At 51.1% G+C, this 21771-nt stretch overlaps 8 protein-coding genes across 8 annotated transcripts; 1 reads left to right on the top strand and 7 right to left on the bottom strand.

The window, feature by feature from the left end:
* Positions 1–265: 265 nt before the first annotated feature.
* Positions 266–1183, bottom strand: TrAtP1_006430 (uncharacterized protein; the record flags this gene model as incomplete). The annotated part of the gene is made up of 1 exon (XM_014083027.2): positions 266–1183. One exon carries the CDS (start codon positions 1181–1183, stop codon positions 266–268), a length of 918 nt encoding a protein of 305 aa, XP_013938502.1.
* Positions 1184–3118: 1935 nt separating this feature from the next.
* On the top strand, positions 3119–4108 carry TrAtP1_006429 (uncharacterized protein; the record flags this gene model as incomplete). Its single annotated transcript, XM_014083026.2, has 1 exon — positions 3119–4108. The coding sequence occupies one exon, from the start codon at positions 3119–3121 to the stop codon at positions 4106–4108; it is 990 nt and encodes a 329-aa protein (XP_013938501.2).
* Positions 4109–5060: 952 nt separating this feature from the next.
* Positions 5061–5957, bottom strand: TrAtP1_006428 (uncharacterized protein; the record flags this gene model as incomplete). Its single annotated transcript, XM_066113120.1, has 2 exons — positions 5061–5686; positions 5747–5957. The coding sequence occupies 2 exons, from the start codon at positions 5955–5957 to the stop codon at positions 5061–5063; spliced, it is 837 nt and encodes a 278-aa protein (XP_065969206.1).
* A 55-nt stretch (positions 5958–6012) lies between these two features.
* On the bottom strand, positions 6013–7031 carry TrAtP1_006427 (uncharacterized protein; the record flags this gene model as incomplete). The annotated part of the gene is made up of 3 exons (XM_014083025.2): positions 6013–6361; positions 6437–6947; positions 7025–7031. 3 exons carry the CDS (start codon positions 7029–7031, stop codon positions 6013–6015), a joined length of 867 nt encoding a protein of 288 aa, XP_013938500.2.
* A 2141-nt stretch (positions 7032–9172) lies between these two features.
* Positions 9173–12911, bottom strand: TrAtP1_006426 (uncharacterized protein). The gene is made up of 4 exons (XM_014083024.2): positions 12714–12911; positions 12455–12640; positions 9602–12388; positions 9173–9533 (listed from the first exon to the last, which is right to left on the bottom strand). The coding sequence occupies exons 1-4, from the start codon at positions 12728–12730 to the stop codon at positions 9320–9322; spliced, it is 3204 nt and encodes a 1067-aa protein (XP_013938499.2). The 5' UTR covers positions 12731–12911; the 3' UTR covers positions 9173–9319.
* Positions 12912–13328: 417 nt separating this feature from the next.
* Positions 13329–15021, bottom strand: TrAtP1_006425 (mitochondrial 37S ribosomal protein mS38). Its single transcript, XM_014083023.2, has 2 exons — positions 14379–15021; positions 13329–14321 (listed from the first exon to the last, which is right to left on the bottom strand). Exons 1-2 carry the CDS (start codon positions 14683–14685, stop codon positions 13642–13644), a joined length of 987 nt encoding a protein of 328 aa, XP_013938498.2. The 5' UTR covers positions 14686–15021; the 3' UTR covers positions 13329–13641.
* Positions 15022–15530: 509 nt separating this feature from the next.
* TrAtP1_006424 (uncharacterized protein) lies at positions 15531–16312 on the bottom strand (the record flags this gene model as incomplete). The annotated part of the gene is made up of 3 exons (XM_014083022.2): positions 15531–15916; positions 16057–16217; positions 16293–16312. 3 exons carry the CDS (start codon positions 16310–16312, stop codon positions 15531–15533), a joined length of 567 nt encoding a protein of 188 aa, XP_013938497.1.
* A 392-nt stretch (positions 16313–16704) lies between these two features.
* TrAtP1_006423 (uncharacterized protein) lies at positions 16705–21748 on the bottom strand. Its single transcript, XM_066113119.1, has 3 exons — positions 21429–21748; positions 17892–21375; positions 16705–17831 (listed from the first exon to the last, which is right to left on the bottom strand). Exons 1-3 carry the CDS (start codon positions 21627–21629, stop codon positions 17179–17181), a joined length of 4338 nt encoding a protein of 1445 aa, XP_065969205.1. The 5' UTR covers positions 21630–21748; the 3' UTR covers positions 16705–17178.
* Positions 21749–21771: the final 23 nt, after the last annotated feature.

Here is a 21771-nt window from a genome sequence, read left to right as displayed (position 1 = left end):
ACGGGACAGTCCCCCTCCCATGAAACCAGTGATTCGACCTATAAGGTAGGTATTATTCGTTCGTTTGTTCGTTCACTCATTACCATTCGTATATATGTGTACCAATGCCTATTGCCTATTGCCTGTGCCTATGCCTATGCCTATTCCTGTCCCTATTCACATACCAACACAACGCCAACACAGAAGCTGATCTCGGCCGACATGGCCAATTATTAGGCCAAACAGTGCCATATTTCCTCCTCATTACCTGCCACTCAAGCCTCGCTCAGCTTTGGACGCCCATCTTCTCCCGCCAATCCCGTGCCGCTTGGGCAATCTGCAAGGCCGCAGCCTCGATCCGCCGTGCTCGCTCCGGAAGACTGTGGTCTCGTCGCGTTCCAGAGGGCCTCTTGAGCTGGGCAATCAGCTCGAGCACAGCCATGTGATCCACAACCTTGTCTGGGTCTCTCATGCTCTCGCCGCCCCGATCTCTGCTCCCTGACACTGGCGTCATTCTCCCAGACACGTTGCAGCCGTGCTCGACTCCGTCATAGAGACAGTTGCTACATGGTCCCGTCACGCCAGGCGCCTGGCCCATTCCTTCAGGGGCCACCACGCATTGAGGAGAGATGCCCTGTCCCGCTCGGCAGCGGCCACAGCGCCGATTGCTGGTGCGTTGCTCAACCCCCCTCTCGTACATCATGATTGCCTCGGCCACTCGAACTTCGCCAAATGCAGGCTCTCCTCGCCATCGCCATCTCCCCCATCTGCGCACAGTGGGAAGTGGGCTCAGAGCCTCGATAAGATACGACCAGGGCCGTACGGATGGCGGCACCGACACGTCGTCAAAGACGCATAGGGCATGCATTTCTCTCATGGCCAGATCTTCCGTTTCGCTTGGGTGGTCGCTGGCGTGCCGCTCCAAGCCTCCAGGCCACCCTTGTATTGAGGGGCCCTGATCGGCATCGTTGTCGCTCTCTTCAGCGTCATATTCCATCTCTAGCTGGATCTGGTGCATGGAACGACCAGCTATGACGGCTGCAGGGTTTGGCATTGCTGGCATTGGGTTGTCGAGGACAAGCGGCGGTAATTTCAATGCAGGGTCGCGGGCTTGGACCTGGATATCAGGAGCCTCTATCGCCATTGTTGTTGATGATGATGATCCTGGCCCTTCGTCACCTGTGGCCGGATCGTTGATGCTCATTTTCTACCACGTCTCGATAGAGGGACAAGCGAGATACACCGGCTCAGCAGGGCTCGTGGCGCATGGCGCTCCCGTCACACATGTGGCAGGACGACGGCCCCAAACCCGAGAGAAGACAAGACACCACAGATGCTGACGGGACAGAAAGGGAGCAGAGAGAGGCGCCTTTGAGCATGGGGCATGGCCGTGTTTTTAACCTATTCAAGAAAAAGAGGACGGAGCACGGCAGTCATGTACAAGTACCATTTTGCCGCTCTATTGGTTTTGTTGGCTAGCTGTGCCCTGCACTCGCGCAGCTTTTACACGCGTGGGGGAGGGGGTATGGTATTATTTTGGATCCAATTTGACTTTTGGGCTCTCAGAGGCCAACGAGCCATGGAGCAGCCTCCGATAGCACGGGATACGCCCCCCTTGCTCTTGCTGGCTGGACTGCCGACGAGGGATTAGGTAAGTCTAGAGTAACGAAAACAGACGTACCGACGCCGACGATACGGCTCCATCCGAGCAAGGACCAAGGACCACACCCGCCGCCGATTTCTCGCAGCGACCATCAGGCGAACAACAGAGCCGGCAAAGCGCTGTTGGGGGCCGAGGGCCGAGCAGCCAGCTGCTGGCGATCTGGATAGAAGGAGAGAAAATCAAAAAAAGAGAGGAGGGGGGGGGCCAAAGGCAAGGGCAGCTCCATTCGCTGGAGGCAACCCAAGACAAGAAAAAAAAAAAAGCCCTCGAAATCCATTACCCCGTACTTTGCGACGTCTAGCCGACCATCTCCAGGATTTCGCGGTGGACCCTCGCTCGTCTTAGAAGGAGCAGCGCGAGCCTTTAACGGGCGCCCTTGTGCATACGGCATGGCATGGCATGGCATGGCATGGCGGGAACGTCACATCACCGCTTCTTCAGCACTCTGCCACAATGACTACGGCCCGTCTGTACAAGAACCTGCTATTCGCGCGTCAGGCCGGATCTGGGTTGGCATCGAGTCGCACAGCAGGCCTCCAGCTCAGGACGCCTAAATACGGACAAGCAAGCCCAGCTGCTGCCGATTCGGAGTCGAGGCGTGATTCCCCCCGCATCCAGTCCTCCTCATCTACCACTACTGGATGACTACTGAATGACTACTGGTACAAGTACCTGCAATTGCTGTTTTCTCTCCCTGGACGATCACCACCTCCCTCCCAGCTTAGCCCACCTCCCCAAGCTTCCGTCCCCTCCCGCAACCCCGGTCTACTGTCAACCTAAGGGATCCGACCGATCGCATGGGATCCACGCCTCCCAGCTAAAGCCCCGTGGAGCAGCACACACCTGCGCAACTGGCCCGATGGCTGCTGCTGCGGTGGTCCCGTGGAAGAAGGTGACTGTGTGGGGTAGGTAGCGACGCCTTTCTACTGCAGCCATGGCGCGGAGAGGGCGTTTTTATGTCTGCTTTTATGCACGTCGAAACCGAGCGTGATGACGGACGAGTAGGTACTTTGTTCCTCGTACTTTGGCGACGGCCTCAGAGTCTCCTCCGTGGGGGGGATGTGGACCGTTGTTCGCCAAGCTCCAAGGTCTGCCGTGGGGGTTTATGGTTAAATCTGAGCAGAGAAGCAGCCACACTGTTCAGCGAATTACAATGCGGAATGCCGGCCAGTGGTGTGCTGATGCTGATGCTGCTCCAGCTGTGCCTGATACATGCTTGCCGAGTGATGTATACCGAGCACTGCCCCCATTTTGCGGCTGTGTTGGTGATGGAAGCCCCCCATCTAGCTTCCAAGGTTTCTTGATATAAATGCGCTGATGCTACTTCTACAAGAGCCAGTGTCATCCAGATTCCGGAGCATCTCCGTCGCATATCGATTCTTACCACTCGAAATCCATATTAGCGTCTATCATTAATCCACTTTTAGTCTTGTCTTCTTTGAATTTCTTTTTCCATTTACCTTGATCCTCGCGGCAATGACAGCCTCTACTGAGCCCAATGGTTTCTCCAACCATAATGGCTCAACTCATAATTCAATCACCCCGTTGACACCCGGCCTATACGTTCCTACCGTGGCATTTTTCACCTCTGAAGACAATATTGATGAAGCGACGACAGCGGCGCATGCAAAGCGATTAGTTGACGCTGGAGTTACGGGTATCGTGACACACGGTTCCAATGGCGAGGCTGTCCATCTCGATCACGCCGAACGACAGCTTATAAATCGTATTACTCGATCAACCCTCGACGCTGCGGGCAAAAGTGACATGCCCCTCATTGTTGGATGTGGCAGCCAATCTACGCGAGAGACGATACAGCTATGCCGTGAGGCCGCAGAATCTGGGGGCACACACGCTCTCGTCCTCCCACCAGCCTATTACGGCAGCTTGCTGTCAACGGAGCTCATAATGAAGCACTTCAGGGCGGTAGCCGAAGCTAGCCCAATCCCCTTGCTTATATACAACTTCCCCGGAGCATGCAGTGGACTGGACCTAAGTTCAGATACCATCTTGGCATTGGCGGAGCATACAAACATTGTCGGTGTCAAGCTGACATGCGGCAACACGGGCAAGCTGGCTCGTGTTGTTGCTGGAACACGTGGTACAGGATTCAGGACCTTTGGCGGTAGCGCCGACTTTGCCATCCAGACCCTGGCTGTTGGCGGGCACGGTGTCATTGCTGGATTGGCCAATGTGGCTCCAAAGGCGTGTGCTGAGGTTATGCGGCTGTGGAGAGAAGGCAAGACCGAAGAGGCGACGCTGCTGCAAGGGACTGTTGCCCGCGGCGACTGGGCCGCCATCAAGGGCGGCTTTGTGTCTGTCAAGGCCGCGCTCAACAGATACTACAGCTATGGCGGCGGACCACGACCGCCCTGCGCGTTTCTGGAGGGCAAAGGCTTGGAGGCGCAAATGGTGGAGTTTGCCGAGCTGATTGAGACTGAGAAGAAGCTCGGGACCCTGGCCTAGTCGCCGACATCTCCACTAATATCATAGGCAGACGGATAATAAAGATGGGGAACGACGTTCGAATGGACTTGTGGGGCGTGGGGGAAATCGAGTCTGACAAGAAGCCAAGCAACCAAGCCAGCAAGGCGAGCATGACTGTGGAGGCTCTTTAGCGGGGACGGAACTCAGATCCATGTTTACCGGCCTGCGCTTTTCTTGACTATTGCCTGCTAGACTAGAAGGTCTGTTCTGGCCGCTGGTCTGGTGGAGGAAGATGCGGTACAGTCTTGAGTTGATGGACACGGATATGATGGGAAGTGAGCTGGGGGGGGGGGGCAGAGTTGAGGATATACGAAAGACAAAGCAGCCTGCGCTGAAATGATGGGCGAACACCTATATGTAGGAAGATGTAGATGTATATGCTTGCATCACTTGCAATCTGGACAGAAGGGGATACAAGGTAGATGTAAGATGTACAGAATCTTGATGACAAGGTCAGACACGTACAGATGAATTTCAAGATAGCTATCATCGGACTACCCTAGATCTTGTTTGCATAGTAATGAATAATTTTGGCATATAATGATTACACTTTGCAGGTGGCTGGGCTATCTAGATAGTTTACTTTATAGATCTCAGCCTGAACCTATGTATATCTATATCGCTGAAGATATGAATGTATATACCTATATTATCATGAAGAAACACTAAAAGTGATAATCTTGACGTGAGAAGATATAAGGATCTGACTCAGAGAGAATGTACCATCATTTGAACGATTTTCCTAGATACTTATATCATGTAGCCAGCCAACATGGAATCAATCATTGCACTCTTCGTCATTTACAAGTCAACTTGGTAGCGATACTTTTCGTCTTGAGTTCATCATATAATATACAACGCAGGCGCGACTAGATACATTTTCCGCAACACAGCCTTCCCATCTCTTTATAACGTGGAACGATGGCCCCTCTCAATTCAAGATTTCCAAGAAACCCTCCAGCAGCTTGACAAGGCCATGTGCACCAGGGTCAGGGCATTCGTTCCAGCCCTCAGCGTTGACATAGACAGACCGCCCCAGGCTAGCCTCCATGCCCTTTGTTGAGTCTGAACCTTTTCTCGCAGCGTCGACGGCTTTTTGAACATCCAACGTCTCGGTCAGTGTATTGACAAACGGCACAAGAGCATCCACCACGGTACGATCACCCGGCTGAGCCGGGGTATATTTGGCCAAGCTCTTGAGTGCAGCCTGGAGGGCGGCTGCCCAGATCTTTGGAGTGACAGTAGTCTTTTGGCTGGAGGACTGGTCTTGAAGGCCCGAAGACAGGGCGTTGACGAAAATGGCATAGAGTGCGCCAGAAGTGCCGTCCATACTTGACTCTATGACCTGTGCAATGTTTCGAACGAAATGTACGACGTCAAGCTCTCCTGATATAGAGACGCTTTCCAGATGCTTCAAAACAGCTTCGGCGCCCGTCTTGAGGCAGAGTCCACAGTCGCCGTCACCGACAATAGTATCAAATTTTGTGATTTGAGGTTCAGCAACGATGAGGCTGTTGAGAGCTGTCTTGAGCTTTGTGATGGTGAATGCAGCGTCCACTATTCCAAGTCAATTATGCTGCTTTGGCGTAGAAGTAGGGGGGGGGACTCCAGACTTACAATCGAGGTTACTAGGGGTTGAGTCATCCTGAGAAGGGGGTTCCTGCTTGATCTCTGACTTTGTGGTATCAATGCCGCGAGCCCAGTTTTCGGGACGGACAGCTGGTGACCAGCCAGCGGCATCGGCAGGGGCATCAATTAAAGGCAAAATCGCATTATCCGCTACTTTGAGAACGGTGACACTAAATCCCAAACCGTTCAAGCTGGTCATGTATGTGCCGCTAAGCAGTCTTGACGGCTTGATCTTGTAAGAAGCATCGAGCTGGTCAATGACTTCGGTGGTGATGGCGCCGAGCTCGAGGGGGGCTGATGCCACCAAGATTGTTGACCATGACAACCACCTCCTCCCCAGACTTGACATTGATGTAGGCGCGATTGCTGTCGGATTGATCAAGGAGTTGCTTGAGCATGGTCTCAACGAGGCCTTTCAGGGTCGTCTTGACGCGGCCAAAACCCTCTTCGTTGTGAATACCCATGCCAATCTCGATTTCATCGCCAAGCTCATCGGGAGTGATTTCTCGACCCGGTACGTGGACATGAGCTAGGGAGGCGCCAACTGTGGCCAGGTTGTCAGAGGCTAGAGTGGCGATCTGAGCGACTTGTTCAAGAGACTGGCTGTTGCCAAGACCAAAAGGAGCGCGTTAGAAAAAACATTGACGAATGCCGTATGGAATAGAAATCAAGTCTTACCCCTGAGCGGCAGCAGCGGATGCAATCTTCTGCACGAGAACCGTTCCGGCTAAACCTCTCCTACCAATCCGGCCTCCACGCTTCCTGCCAACGCCAACGTCGTCTCCAACAACCAGGAGCTCGGTCTTGATGCCCTCGGCGCGAGCCTTTTCCACCGCCATGCCAAAGTGCAGCATGTCGCCGGTATAGTTCATGATGAGCACCAAAATACCCCGCTGTGGCTGCTCTGCGCCCACGCGGCGAATGGCGTGGAAGACCTGCTCAGCAGAAGGAGAGGCGAAGACGGAGCCAGCAACAGCCGCTGTGAGGAAGCCCTTGCCGACAAAGCCAGCAAATGATGGCTCGTGGCCAGAGCCTCCCCCGGAGATGAGTGCAACGGTGGGCTGCGAGGCCGCATCGCGAAGGAAGACGGTTTTCTGCGCGGCATCAAAGGCGATGGAGGGGTTGGTGTAGGTGGCCGAGCGCAAAGCCGCATTGACGAGAGCGAGAGGCTCGTTGGCGAAATGCTTGGCTAAAACAGATGCCTGTTAGCTTGTTTGGAATTTCAAATTTCAAAACTCGGTAGGATACGAGAGGCATCATGCTTACACGACATGGCGGATTCAGAGCAAAAAAACAGCCGTTTACTCGTTTCCTAAACACACAAAGGTGACTGTTGAAGCAGTTTATTGCAAGACTTCCATCGCTTCCCCGCGCGCCGTGGCTTCTGCCATATATATCTGTTCGAGAATTACCCCATTCTCTTAAGCGTCGAAGGAACATGGTCTGGACGGTTCCTTTTCTTTTTCCGTGTCGACGAGATCCATCGCGAATGGGGGGCAGGCGGGAGAACCCACGCAGGGCAAAGGGCTGAATTATGGCTTGCACCATGTAAATTGGCAGATTGTGACCCCGTGCCGTCGCCCTGACCCCCGTGTAGATGAAGAGGATGAAGAGGGAACAACTAATAGAAGCAGAAGCAGAGCAGCCCGTCGCCGGCTTCAAAGAGGCAGCGAAGGATTGCGGAGTAACTGCTGGGTATTGGAGAGTTAGAGGCTGAGTGTTAAGCCGCTATCGCGAAGTGGGAGAGCTATTGCCTGCTGGCTTAAGCGCTACGTACCACCAACAGAACCCCCAACGTGACCCCCATCGTTATCCGTCGGAACAGGTACTCGAATACTTTAGCTGTCTTGTTCCTTTTGAGAAAAAAGCTCGTGAGAATGAGGGGAACAGGACATCAGAGGCTGTGCCACGCACTGCGTCCAAGTTATGCTCGATCGAGGGCCGTCTATGCAACTTATGCTTAACCTGCAACAGGCCCCGTGCTCGTCTCTTTTCGTCTCGCATCATGCGCCGAGCGACCAAGACTGCTGCTACCCTATGCGGCTCCAGCATGCAGGCTTCGGATGCTGACAACCTCAACTTGTTCAGAAGCAGCATCAATCTAGGTACGTATCTACTATCCGGATTCTGCGGGATCCCACCAGCAACGCTGAGAACCGAGGAATCGGATGTCGCCTCACGGCTGCGGAGAACTAACGACTGTACCTGTACCCCATACATGCACTCCAGTCGGCGGTCCAGTGCATCTGACTTCGCCGGGCATGCCAGCTCAGCTAGCAGCAGACATTAGTCGACGGCCAAATGGCTACATGTGTTGTGTATTATGCCGTCTGTGCCATCTCCAGTAGCTACATGGCTAACACCAGCCCAATCATCTTTACTACTCCTACTCCCTCCCCGTTGCTTTTCGTCTCTAGTTTAGTATCCTCCCGAAAGACCGGTCCCAAGACAGATGGCACAGGCGTGCATGCAAGTTGCCTACCATCACGGATGCCACTAGTCGTATACGGTTCGCCTTGAGGTATTCGTGCCTAAACGAGAACCGGTGAGAGACGCTAGAGGGCAGGACTGCATATATGGTTGATGCTGCGATGAAGAAATACCTGCATACCACATACATGTGTAGTAGTGACAAGTACTTTTACTTTGCAGTGCCCGTTTCTGATGCATGCGGCTACTTTGTCCACAAGATCAAAATCCTGTTTTCCCCAATGCGCAGCTCGGCTTTTCTTTCGCTCGCTTTCCATTGCCTTCTCAGGCGGACGTATGTCAGACAGTGCGCCTACGTGTCAAAGGCCCCTACAGTCGACTGCATGCATATACATCGTATACACCATAGTGATATCAACAACCTACTAACCTAGAATTAGCCAGGGCGGTCCAGTTGCAATACAGAGAAATAGGTGACATGCTACTAAAATAACCGGCATGTATGTATGCAGTACATACAGTACGGTGAGTAAATGCATGCGGCTGTCATCCATCCGGTCTTCCCCACATATGTATACTTGTCAGAATACCCTTTTTGGCGACATCGTGGGGTTTTTACTTTGTCTACACCCTCGGCCGGAATTCTTGCCATGTGATACTGTATGGCATATTCTTCTTGAAAAATATTTCCAGATATGGATTTGTTGGTAGTGGTATTGCGTATCGGACAACTTTGGATACGTACTCTTGGAACGTTGTTGGCTTATATACATGGATATATATGACTACCTAGGTATGTATGCTGTAAGCACATACAAGGCGAGGCATTGAACAAAACATAAGCAGTCATACGAGGCTCCACGAGGAAAAGAACTGATAAATAATCTTGTAATAGTGTTTCAGTTATACAACTCCGCCGGTTTGTACCATCACTTTATCCAGTTGCTCTAAAGATGCTACCATTAAGAAAAAGTCATCAGTCGTCCAACGAACAAGATTTTATTATATTGTGTCTGAAATATTATCAGTTCTAGTCCAAAAAAACGCCACGCCCAACCTAATCTCTAGGATGTTCTCTTTTTACAACCCTTTTATGTAGGTAGTTAGTACATGCTTCTCTCTCTGTTTTATTTATTTACCCTTCTTCCCCTTTTTGCTCTTCTTCCGAGACTTCTCGCCAAACTCCTCTTCATATACTTCGGCTGCTGTCGTGGCCCCTGCCGCCTTTCTCTTCTGCTTGGCGGACTTGACGCTGACTACAACGTTGGATTTACCGTCCTTTGCGGCGCTCTTGACTTGTTTTTCTGCGTCTTCCCAGGCCGGCGCATCGCCCTCGATTTCATATCTGAAATGCCACATTAGTAATGGAGATATTAATGAGATTAAGGGAAAAGAATTCAAGATATTACTCACTGATCCAGAGGCAAAGAATCAATCATCTCCTTCTGCTTCTGCCTGAGAGCCCTCAGGGCCTCGTCGCCACCCTCCTCTAATTCATCGTCTAGCGCCAGATCAAGGGGAACGAATCGCTCATCCACATTCTCATCGTCATGGACGCCACTGGCATTCTCTCGGCTGACACCAATGTTTTCGGCTCTAGGGAGCTCGGCTTCAGCGGCCGCAGTAACCAGCGTTCCGAGATGCGTCGTGAACTTGCGAAGAATCTTGATGAACATGGCGAGAAGCTGTGCAGAAGGAGTGTTGAGCTCTTGGGCAATCTCATCGACATCCTTGCGCTGTAATCCGATGGCGAGAAGGATAGATCGCTGCACTCCCGACAGGTTGACACCATTCTTGAGCTTGCCAGTGAAATACAGGTTCGCAATAGTAGGCATAAGATCCAAGATGACGTGATAATCAAGCATGTTGTTTGCATAAGATTCCAGTCGCTTTAAATCAAAGGGCGACATGAGCCTGTCCAGCTCATCCTTTGTTAGAGAAGAAAGGGGTATGCTATCGAGCTGTGCACCGTTATTCGCCGATTCATCAATGCTAAGCGCAGTGATGGCAGAGAAGTTTCGGAATTGGTAAGATAACAAGGACAGGAATCTCTTCTGGAAATCTCTTGAGAATGCACCCAGCCATGTCTTATCGCCAGTGTTTTCAAGAGGTCTGAGCATGACGCAAGTGTGCTCACCAGTCAGATCATTAGCAGTCTGTCGGAGGTATACGGGTGAGAAAGAGGAGCGTTTCCAGAATTTGTGTAGCTCCTTGGTCATGCCATAGCTGACACCAATGTAGTCAAGTCGCTCTGGCTTCTTCTCCCACAGTTTTGCAAAGAGAGGAGCCATATGCTTATCATCTCTGACGCTGATTTTCTCCTTCAAGAGGGATTCCTTAGCCAGCTCAGCATCAGTCGCCCGAGTAGGCTTGTCGTCCATGGCTTGGTCCTCATCCTCAGAGAGGTTGGCAAATCGGCCTTCATAGTAGTCGACGAGAAGCTCCATTGCTCGCTTTCCGTATCCCATAGACATATACTCTGGGTTGGTCGCAATGCGAACAATTCGGGCTCCAGAGAGAGAGGCAAACTCCTCATCTTGGAATTGCTGGCTGACAAGCCAGGGAATCAAATCACCATGTGGTCTCTCTCCTCGGCTCAAGCTGTTGATCACGCTTTGTCGAGAAATCTTTCCTTCCAAGGCAACCTGAATAACACACAGGGGTTCCGGTAGTCTGCCGGTGCTTTCGGATGTGGGAGCAGTGAGGACGAACAGCTGGTGCGCTGGCGCATCACTCATAAGCTGGAGATCATCCGGAGAATTCTTATAATGACTAGCGACGTAAAGCGCCACCATCTGTTGCAGGAAGGCCTCAGGAATGGGGTGGAATGAAAACAGGGTATCGCGGTTGACGTTGAGGAGCTCGCATTGTGACGGGTCAGGGCAGCCGTTGACGTTCGCCTTTGATTTAGGCAGAGTTGCGTCGAGACAGAGAAGCTTGTTTAGCCACTTTTCAACGGAATCGCCCTGGGTATATCTGATGGGCTCTGCAAGGGTGATTTCACGTAGTTTCCGGCTGGCCTGGAATTCCTCTGTTTTTGAGACACGCCCGGTGGATCGGTCGGCAACCTGAGTGTCATCGTCTGTTGCGGCCTGTCGAGATTGTTCTCGCAGCTGCTTAATGAGTTTCAGCGAAAGCGAGCGACCAGTACCCTCGTATCCGTTGATGGTGGACGCCATGAAGACCAAGTAAGGTCCCATCAGCTTCTTAACTAGAGGCAAAGGAATGGCAGCAGCTTCATCAATAACAACCAATTCGGCTTGTCCAAGCACGTGGGCATCCTGAGGGCGGATGTACTGAATTGTCTGCCTGTGTTGTCGGTGGATATTTACACGAACAATCGCCTTGTTGAAATCCGGGTTCGTACTTTGAATAATAGAGTAGTCCGCATGATCAGCATATCCGAGAGCGTCAAAGCCCTTGAAGACGAATTCAAACAGGGTTTTCAAGTTCTCTGGAGAGGGAGATGTGATGAAGATATTGCTGTATCCATAGGCCACAGCAGCAGCCACGGCGACTCCCATGGCAGCGGATTTTCCTCGACCTCTAGCGGCTGTCAAAGTGACTGTGCTTCGCAGCGTCTTCTCGGCGATGGCATCGGTAAAGGTCAATAGAGCCTTTGCCTGATCAACCGTCTTTGCCAGGCTGATGAGAGACCCGACTGGTTGCTCCTCGCGGTGCTCGTCTTTTATAGATTCCAACTCTAGCATCTGCGGAGTCTTGACCTGGTCTGCTTCTGGAGGTGGGAGAGCTCTCACGTTCTTGCCGCCTGAGATGGGGAGAACATTGAGCTCGTCATCGATAACCAAGCAGGAGTCGCAGCCTCCCAGAGACAGTAAGAAGCGCTCGTTGAATCGTGCCACAACGTCGTCATGAGCCTCCGTTCGGTACTTTGAGTGGGCATCCATAGACAAGTTGTACAGCTGTCGCAAACTGCTCATTCCCTTGAGCAGCATGATCACCAAGCCACCACCTTCAACGGTTTCGATCGTCCGGGCCAGAATATTCGGCGTAATGGCCTCGAAATCTTGCAGAATGCACATGCCATAGGTGTTACCCAAGATTTTGTCCGTCTCTTTGTAGTAGGTATAGCGAATGTTGTGCAGGGAAACGAAGAGCTCGAATGGGTCCTCAGAGTTGGCTTCTCGGATACCGCGTCTAATCTCTTTCTTGATTTTGTCTTCTCGCTTCTTCCGGTGACTATATGCATTCATCTAATTAGAACACCAGCCAAGCCAAGCAGTCTGTCAACGCCAGTGTATTTACCTCGTGAATCCCAGCAGCTTCTTCTTGTATGCCCACAAGACAGATTTGTTCTGCTTGATATCTACCATGGACATGATATAGTGAAGTCGGACAATCACATCCTTGGCCTGGTCGCCGACCACAACGAAAAAGCTTCGCTTCTTCTCCTGGAGTCCATTTCGAATGAGCGCACCGATGCGCTCGTCTCTATCAGACTGGTCAGCTATGTCGCGACAAGATGAAAGGCCTGTAGACGGCGAATCACTAGCCAAAAACTTACACCTGCTTGCGCTGCATCTTGCAAATACTTTGTCACAGCCAATGGTCTGTGGTAAAGGATTGCGCAAGAATTGCTTGCTCCAGACAGTTTATTGCGGGACCTCTCTCATACAAAAGTCTAGTCCCGGCCAAAAAATTCCAAAAATTTGGCGGTGGAGCTGAATTCTGCCGGGCGGTGGGCGCGATTAGCTGCGCTGGTGTGGAACCTGGCCGAACTTCTCACCGAGGCGCTGCGCCGGTCAAGAATGTATACTTGAAATAGACCGTGTACATGAAGCAGAGGCTTGATTCTAGATAAAACATCTATAAACGCTGCTTAATGAATAATTTGTACTCTGGCGCGTTAGTAGAAGCCATTGGCAGTCTTTGGACATTTAAAAAAAAATTCACAAAGGCTTGACCTGCCACTGTGAAATAGCCCGATATATGATGGTTTACAAGACTCTCGCAGACTCGACTGGCGTGCGGGGCCTCATAGCAAATAATCCATCTGTTTTCTTTTTTTAAGATGCATATGCATATGTATTTTGTATTTGTAATTGAAGATTCTCACAGTTATAGGCCAAGATAAGAGCAACTCTGCAAATCAAGCACTCATATAGATGAGTCGCAAAGTCCTATCGATCAAGCACTGTTGCTACATGTTCATCTTATTCATACTAATTTACATACATCGATCTAACGGGAAACAGTCGTGTCCCCCCAGTCATGCACCACGGCATATGACAAACTGTTATCATCTCGAGTCTATGGAAGAGGAAAAGTCTCGGGATCGCGATGCGTAACTTATGGCTGACCAAAAAAAATAATCAACCGCCAGACCAGACACCAACCCAAGAACCTACCAAATCCCAACGCAATATAAAACGGGGAAAAAAAAAATAACCTCAAATGATGAAAGTCTATACCACAAACCCAAACACAACCCGTTAAGTACGATCCAGCTTACGGCGCAGGTTCCTTGTCTTCTTCATCAGCTTCTTGTACTTCTTCTTCTTCATCTTGAGCTTTCGTTGCCGCTTAACGCTAATAGCATAGAGGTCACGGTTGCCACGAGTCTGATCAAATCGCAGTTGACGGAGAGCTAGGCGCTCCAAGAAGCTCCGGGGCTGGCCATCCTGGATAATTCGCGGGCTGTGGGCAATGATCCTGATCTGGCCGTCCGGCTCGGTTGACTCCTCAATGGTGAACATGGCCTTGTACACCCGGTGGTGAGAATCCTCCAAAGCCTCAGCTTCAGCAGCAAATCCATCAACTGCGGCGTTTTGCTGCGCTTCGGGTAGCGGGGGTGGGCGGAAAGGCAAGAATTCTCCAGACATGGTGTCGACTTGCAGGTAGATGCTTGACTCAGTGCCATCAGGGTTCTTCACGTCAACTCTCTGCATACCGTCGCTAGCTCCCTGGTCTTGGCCTCCTATTGTCACCTGAGCCATGGGACCTTCCAGCTGATCGATGGTATCGGAGAGCGTGGATACAGTGTCCCGTATCTTGTTCGATCTTGTTCGAGGGGCAAAAATGGTTGCAAAATGCTCGTCCGTAACACTCCTGGGCATGGTCTGTGTGACGGAAATAGGACGGTGGAGCGAGAAGAAGCTGGACAGGCTCAGGGCTGAAAGTCAAGTTAGTACAGAGTGAGGTCTCTAAAATGGGCGCACTCGGCACCTACCTTCTTGAGACATGTGGTGAGTGCTGGGAACGCTAGGTAGCTTTTTGAAGGCCGCATCTCGATCAGTCGATTCTTTGGGCTTTCGTTTCCTGCTGCCCTTGCCCTCTCCGCGAGACGATGTTGAGGCTGGTACAGACTGGCGAGCCGCAATTCCGTTGGGCTCGTCGGATCTCGAGGGTTTTGACGAGGAGAATCGCCGTTGGGGACGGTTGAGAATGAAGCTCGAGGCTGTGATCTTTGGGGCCGACGCGGCGAGAGCCCCTTGAGGAGCAGAGGCCACCGCACGCCGCACCGACAAAGGCAACATTGTGTCGCCGGATTCGGGGTGCTGGAATAATGCTGGATGAGGAAGAAGATGGAGGAGGGGGCTTGATTCGAGCGCTGAGGCTGAATCTGATGATGTCTCGTCAAAGCCCGGATTTGGCCGCTCGTTCGGTAAAACGATTTGCAAGGCGGCAAAACCAGGGATGAGTCAGCCAGCACTAAGCCCTCTGTGGCCTAAGGAGGCAACGCCTGAGTAACAATGCTATGAGTAAGCCCTGGGCTTATCGGGGATCTTGGTCTTTGCGGTTATCAGATCTGGCTGGGAAAAAATGAAAGAGACGGCAATGAGGGTTCAGATTGAGGATCCAAGTTAATGATGATTGCGTTATGGTACAGAGGACGGAGCATCGGAGTCACATCGCAGTTTGCGCCCCTGAAACCGGCATCCGTTAATACAAATCCCCCCCCTGAATAAGCCGTATCTAAAATCCAATCATCGGACCCGATCACAAGACCGCCACGACGTCAGCAAACTGCAGGGGGCAGTGGCCTATTCTGTCAGTGCACTCAACACCTAGTTGAAGCGATACAGTAGATAGTACTAGTAGTAGTAGCATTACTACTTCATGAGAAATGATATCGTCATCAATGGATAAGAGATCTTTAATGAAATGCGAAAATGCACTGCGTCGTCATGCATTATGATTGATTATCGTGAGGCGCAACACAGGGTGCTCTGAGCGACCCAGTTGCCGCACTCCGAATCATCTCTAGCCTTCTATCTTATATCCCATTTCCTTTCTCTAGCACAAGTACCCATATAAGCCGCAAAAGACAAAAAAGACGTAAAAAGGGAGCAATTAAAATCTTTTCATCAAAGAGGGCAACTTAGGTGGCGGGGGCAGCGACCAGCTCGTGGCCCTTGTTCTGGCCCTGGCTGTTCACCCAGCTGAGGTAGCTGTTCCAGCCAATGGAGATGACATTGGCAAACAGCAGACGGTACTGCAGCGGCAAGAAGGTGAAGTTGATAAACTGCACAAACGGCCACAGCATCCAGTTGGCCTTGAGAGCCGGCCACCAGGTGGTGTCGAGGCGCTCCTTGGGGCTTTTGCCCTCCATGGTGGCCATGCTGCCCAGGAAGACTCCAATCATGACGGGGGCGAAGAGCGTCTGATCAGCCGCCACACGCGCCAACGTCTCAACACGGGCATTTCTGAAGGTGACGCGACGGGCGAGGAAACCCAGCCAGGTGGTTGCAACAGGCCCAAAAACACCTACAGTCGGTTGGTTAGAAAAAAGAAAAAAAAAACTCTTCAATTTTAATGGACCTGAAAACTGGGTGCTGTGCTGGCTGGCGAAAAGGAGAGAAGTGGTGATGGTGGGTTTAGGCAGCGAAATAAAGTGAAAAACTTACATCCACCGTAGAGCGCCATACGGCCTGTTCGAGCCACATCGTGGTTCTTGAGGCCCTTCTTCTCGACCAGCTGCTGAGCAGTGAGATCACCAGTTGCAAAGAGCACGGCTGTCGTCACGCCCTGAGTGAGCAGAGGACGGGCTGCGAGCCTTCCATTGTACCTGGATTGCAAATGGTCAGAACCAACAAACAGTACAAGATCGCCGCCAACGAGCAGGGTGGTGGCAAACACTTACCATCTAATGAATGCTGACATGGCGAAAGACTTGGAAAAAAGAAAAATCACAATCTATCCCCTCTAGTGAAAAACGCCCAAACTGCAAAGATTGAAAGGAGGAGAAGAAGAAATGCTGAATTGCTCAAGGTTGATGAAAGATATTGGATAGTCTCTTAAATAAGGCCTGGCCGAGTTCGCGTCGGTTTGCCAAATTGGGTAACTCCTCTCAGCTAGCAAGGCTGGGCGCCGATGTGCGGAGAAAAATCTGAAAATCAGCAACGAGGCGCGCAAGTCAAGTGCGAAGGGAACGTTGAGTTGACGGGATTATTGAATTGATGAGAAGAAGAGAGAAGAAGAGAAGAAAAAAATTCCAAAAAGTGGCAAGAAAAAATAGGAGAATTGGTGGAGGGTCGATCATTGGAGCTGCATGTACAAACCGGCTGCGGGGGGGTAAATTTCGCTAAAACTTGGTGTTAGTCGCCAAAGCACGGCTATCGCGAGATTTGCCCATGGGGTCGGTCCCAGCTGGAGAGCACTTTGCCCAAATCGTAGCCTCCGTGATCATTGCTATCCGCTTCGGTGGACTCCGCACTTTAAGAAGTTTATGGATGTCAAGAAGTATTGGGCTTGTTACATGCAGCATCGATCAACAAAGCAAAGCAAATGTATATACACAGTACTTTTAAGTAGGTAGGTACAAGTTCCCTGATATCAAGTCCCGTGTCTGGGGCGGGAGAAGGGGTTGAAAGAAGTGCTCCAACAAAGATATTAAACACCATGTCTATCCATGGTAATGCAATTACAGAGCATCAGCTCAAGGTATCGTATGTCCAACAACGCCTATTCAACCAAGCCAACCATATATACCAATCCATCATGAGTCGTTACAACGTCAAGTCGAGCTGCTACTGCTTCTTCCCCCGAGCAATGAGCTTGTTATATAATTCAACCACTACATTGCTCCACTGCTCACCTTCAGCTCCGACACTTTTCCCAATCCTGGTAGCCAAAAACTCTCCCACTTTACCCACATTGAATTGTTCTCCATATACAACTTTAGCGTCCGTCGAAACGTTCACGTCCACCCCTTCCGGTCCGCTGGACCCTCTGAGATTGAATACCACCTCGACTCGCGTTTCCAAGGGCGCTAGAAGGAGGGAACTAGTAACAGCGATACTCGAGTCAGATGTCTTAGTAACTTTTGTTGGAAACGTTACATTGATGCGTCCAACTTCTCGAGATATCCAGTTTGACTTGTCCCATGCAGCTTGCACGATTTGGAGGACGTGAGACAGCTTTGTGCCGCTTTGGGCAATTGTTCGAATGTGATCGCGTATGCATTGTAGAAGGAATTCTTTTTCGGCTGTCTTTGGCTGAGGATTTACCTCACGACTGTCGGCAATGTACCACAAGTCTATACGCGAACTCGGCTGCTGTGGTTGGAAGGATGTGGTATCGACGACGAGTTCAATCTCTCGTTTGTACGTCATAGAGAGCGTCGGTCCCGAGATTCCTGTGACCGCCCAGCCGTGCTCCTGTTCAAGAGCCTCTACTCGGGCTATTATTGGTGTTAGCCTGCTGTAAACTTCATGGCCAAACAGTTATAGAAGACGCATACCTTTAAGATTGTTCACCTCGGTGCTGGTCCAGCCACGGCACTCTTCTCTGATTTTTTCAGATTCCTGTATTTCTACAAGACACTGCGCTTTCCGACGCGTCAACTCTTCCACATCAGCCTCTGAAGCGTCAAACTCTTGCCGAAGCTTGGCAATAAGCTTCTTCTTCTGAGCAATATCATCGTCTAAACTGACCAGCTCTTCTCGAGTGGCTTGGAGCTCAGCAGGATCGCAGTCGGCCAGTTCTCTGGCAGCTTCCTCAAGATTGTTGCTTTCTTCTAATAATGAATCATACCGGCCCACGAGGCTGGGCATCACAGACTTTAGAAGGGCTTCTTGCTCCTCTATGATTTTGACATCGTCATCCATGCCACTCGAAATGCTGACAAGGCCCTCTTTCAGTCCCTCTTGAAGCTTCATCCTCCATTCATACCACATGGCTTTGCTAAGGTGGCGGGAATGAGTCCTAACGTTTTTGAATTGGTTGTCCATCAATGCTTTAACCTCGGGGCTTGCAGATATGTACTCCTGGAATAGTGGGGGGTTGTCTTCAAAAGTTTCGGTTTCAATCTCCTTCACTATTCTTCGCCCCTCGGAGATATACTTCTTCAGCTCTCGGCAAGAATGCTGATATAATTCCAGCATCGGTACAGTACAAGCACCGGCTACAACACACCGCTCCAGGGATCGATCGTCTTCTCCATCGGGCAAAATGCCGCTTTGAGAAGTTCTTGGAGCGATTGTGTGGCGTCGTTTCGTCGTTGTAAGCTCCATGAAGCGGATTGAGGTCAAATCTAAGAAATCCTGAAGGTGCATCTGGCCTTCCTCCACTGTCTCCATAGGTGGTTGATGAATTTGGACATCGTGAACCGTCTGATTTTCTTTTATCGCTCCGAGGAACTTGCCACCCTTTATCGGGGATGAGAAAGCCGACTGCGATGTCCTCCCGGCAAAGTCAAAGCTGAGTCGACTTGACCTCCTGAGTCTTCCGGTTGTCTCTTCTTTTGATGGTAGTTGAAGTTTCACATTCTTCACAGGGCTGCCCTCACGCCCCTTCAATCTCTTTACACCATCGTTCTCTTCGGCTTCTTCTTCATCGTCTGATTCAAGGGGCCGCTTGCCCAAAAGGCCCCTGGCACTGCCAATGTGGAGACTCTTCCGACCTCTCAGCGGATTCCGCTTGGGGCTCATACTATCAATCATCTCTCTAAGGTTGAGTGTAGCATCTCTATCCGTTTGCGGTTCAGGCCGACCAAGTCTTGACTGACTTCCTTCATCACTTTCGTCATTCGCTGCGGCCAAGACCTTGGGCTCATCAAAGGCAACGGCGCGTTTTCCAGGAATAAATATGCTTGCTGAATCGCTCAGAGACGATCGACGATCGAAGATGGCTGCTATTTGAGGTGATCCAAGACCAGTTCGATCTACACCAAGGCCAGAAAGCTGCCGAGGAGTAGAGCTCTTCTGTGGAGTTGACTTCGCAGCACTCTTTGGAGTTGGTTTCGCAGCGCTCTTTGGGGTTGATTTCGTAGCGCTCTTTGGGGTTGATTTCGTGGCAGCCCTTGGAGTTGATTTAACCGGCGATGGTGTTCGGCTCGCTCTCTGCGATGTAGAACTTCTGGCTGATGATCGAAGAACACGGCTCTGTGATGTTGGTGTCTGTGTTTTTTCAGATGATGCAGCCTGTCGCGGCGTCTTCGAGGATTTGGGTGTCGCAGTCTTGGGCGTCGTAGAAAATATGGGTATCTTGGATAATTTTGGCGTCCTTGACAGGTTCGGAGTCACCGGAGTGGTTGAGAAATCGATCAAGGGCTGCTCTGTTTGTGCTTGTGGAGTAGCATGCTGGAACAGGTCACCTTCCCGAGGAGCCTGCAATCCAACGCCAGGAGACTCAAAGAGTCTCGTTGACGATTTTTGAACGGGAGTGTTTTGCTCAGCAAGAACCTGTGATTCGACTGTTGGCATTGGCTGTTGAGAGTTCTCTGGTTCATTAGCTTTCGTTCCAAATAAGCTCTTTCGGAAAGCTCTGGATGTATTCTTAATGATTCCACCAATGGCCGTAGTAAAGTCCATGCCCATTGTTACATCCATACCAGTCGTCGCGTCATCATCGTCCTCGACTTGGTCCGCTTTATTGTTGGCCACGCTGTTTTGAGCATTTGAAAGGATGTTTCCAAATCCGACAGTCATGTCCATTGTGGCGTCATCTGCATCTGGTTTCGACGTTTGGTTCAATGTTTGGCGACGAGCAGCCTCCTTCTCCTTTTGGTGGCGTGCTAGTAGGCCCCCCATAACACTGGTCAATTCCATCGACATATCTTCGTTTCCATCGTCATCGTCGGTATCGATGTCTCGTAGCTGGGGGTAGCGGATGCCGCCCACAGCAGTAGTGAGTTCCATCGTAGCCTCATCCATAGCACCATCATCCACCTCGCCAGAGTCAAGAGGCGCATCATTCTCTTTATTGGAGAGAACGCCGCCAAAAACCTGAGTCACATCCATTGACACGTCTTGCTCCGGTTCGTTGTCAGCCCCTTTCATGGAAGATGGCTTGATGATTTTTCCTATAGCTCGAGTAATGTCCATGTCCATGTCCATGTCCATCTCCGTGCCATCTTCATCTCTTCCAATACTGCGTCGGTTTAAAGGAGATTTCGACACCGCTTTGCCTTCACTAGCAGAGGCAGAGGCAGAGGCAGAGGGCTGCTGGTTTGCCTTTTTCACCCAACCGAATGAAGGTATGACCTCTTCGCCATCGTCAGATTCCTCGCCCAGCTGCTGAGTCGCCGCAAGTCGGGCAGCAAAGCGAAGAGCTTCGTCGAGCGTGGATTCATCTTCAATGTCCTCTATAGATCGGCTAGAAGCCACAGTGGTCCCCGTAACATCTTCTGTTTCGAGGCTCATCACTGTGCCGTCATCAGAATCACTGTTGGAGTTTTCATCTTCAACTTCTTCCTCCTCGTCGGTCGCAATTTCTTCTACTGCATCTGCAGGTTCAGAATCTGAACTGTATATGATTGACGTGGGGGTGTCATCTTGGCTTTGGACGATATTCTGTGTGGCAAGGGAACCTCTCCTCCCCTTGGCATTCTGGTCTTCGGCTGCGAATTGAGGGTCGGCATTTTGATTATTCAATATCGAGCCTGATTTCCTTCTTGATTCTGCTGCATTTCGATTTTGCATATATTCCACCTCGTGGAAAGTGTGCAATGTTGCTTCAGCAGCAAAAGAGACTCTGCGGTTGGCCAGCGATTTTCGACGGGCGTCTCGCCTCTCTCGTTCTTCTCTTTCCTTGGCCGCGGCCTGTTGTTCTTCCTCTGTCTTCACAGCTACTTTCGATCCGCTTAACTCATCTTCAGGTATGCTAAATGCCGATGCGCCTATTGACTTCCTCAAAGCTTTCGATTTCAGAGGTGGAATCTCTGGCAGAGGAGAGATTGAAGGTTTCAGAATCGAGCGAGGCAGTTTGGTCGGCACAGCGAGAGACTGTATAAAGTAATTAGCTGTGGTCTGGGATTCCATGTCAGAAGCATCCATACCGCGCGCCTGTTGCCAGTTCCCTGTCTGAGCGCATCCAGCCCCCCCGGGCCTATACTCTTGCTCCGTGACTTGCGACTGGCCGCCAATGAGCCGCCAACGTCCATTGTATTATTTTCTTTCCGTGACAGTTCTGTGTGCACGCCGATGGACTTCCTGGCGCGGCGCGTAGCCGGCAAAGTGGCTTCGCCGGGCGCCGACATGTTGGTGATGATGCTGGTCCTGCCTCGAAACCTCCGAGGCCAGGAGCTCCAACTTGACGATAAAAACGACGCCGATGACCGACCGCGTTTGTTTACTTTCGCGGGGGAGTAACGGTACGTACCGCATAGGCACTAAGGCGCT

Source organism: Trichoderma atroviride, chromosome 3 (assembly GCF_020647795.1).
Source record: "Trichoderma atroviride chromosome 3, complete sequence".
Taxonomy (NCBI): domain Eukaryota; kingdom Fungi; phylum Ascomycota; class Sordariomycetes; order Hypocreales; family Hypocreaceae; genus Trichoderma; species Trichoderma atroviride.
This window is presented reverse-complemented; position numbering and strand designations above follow the sequence as displayed.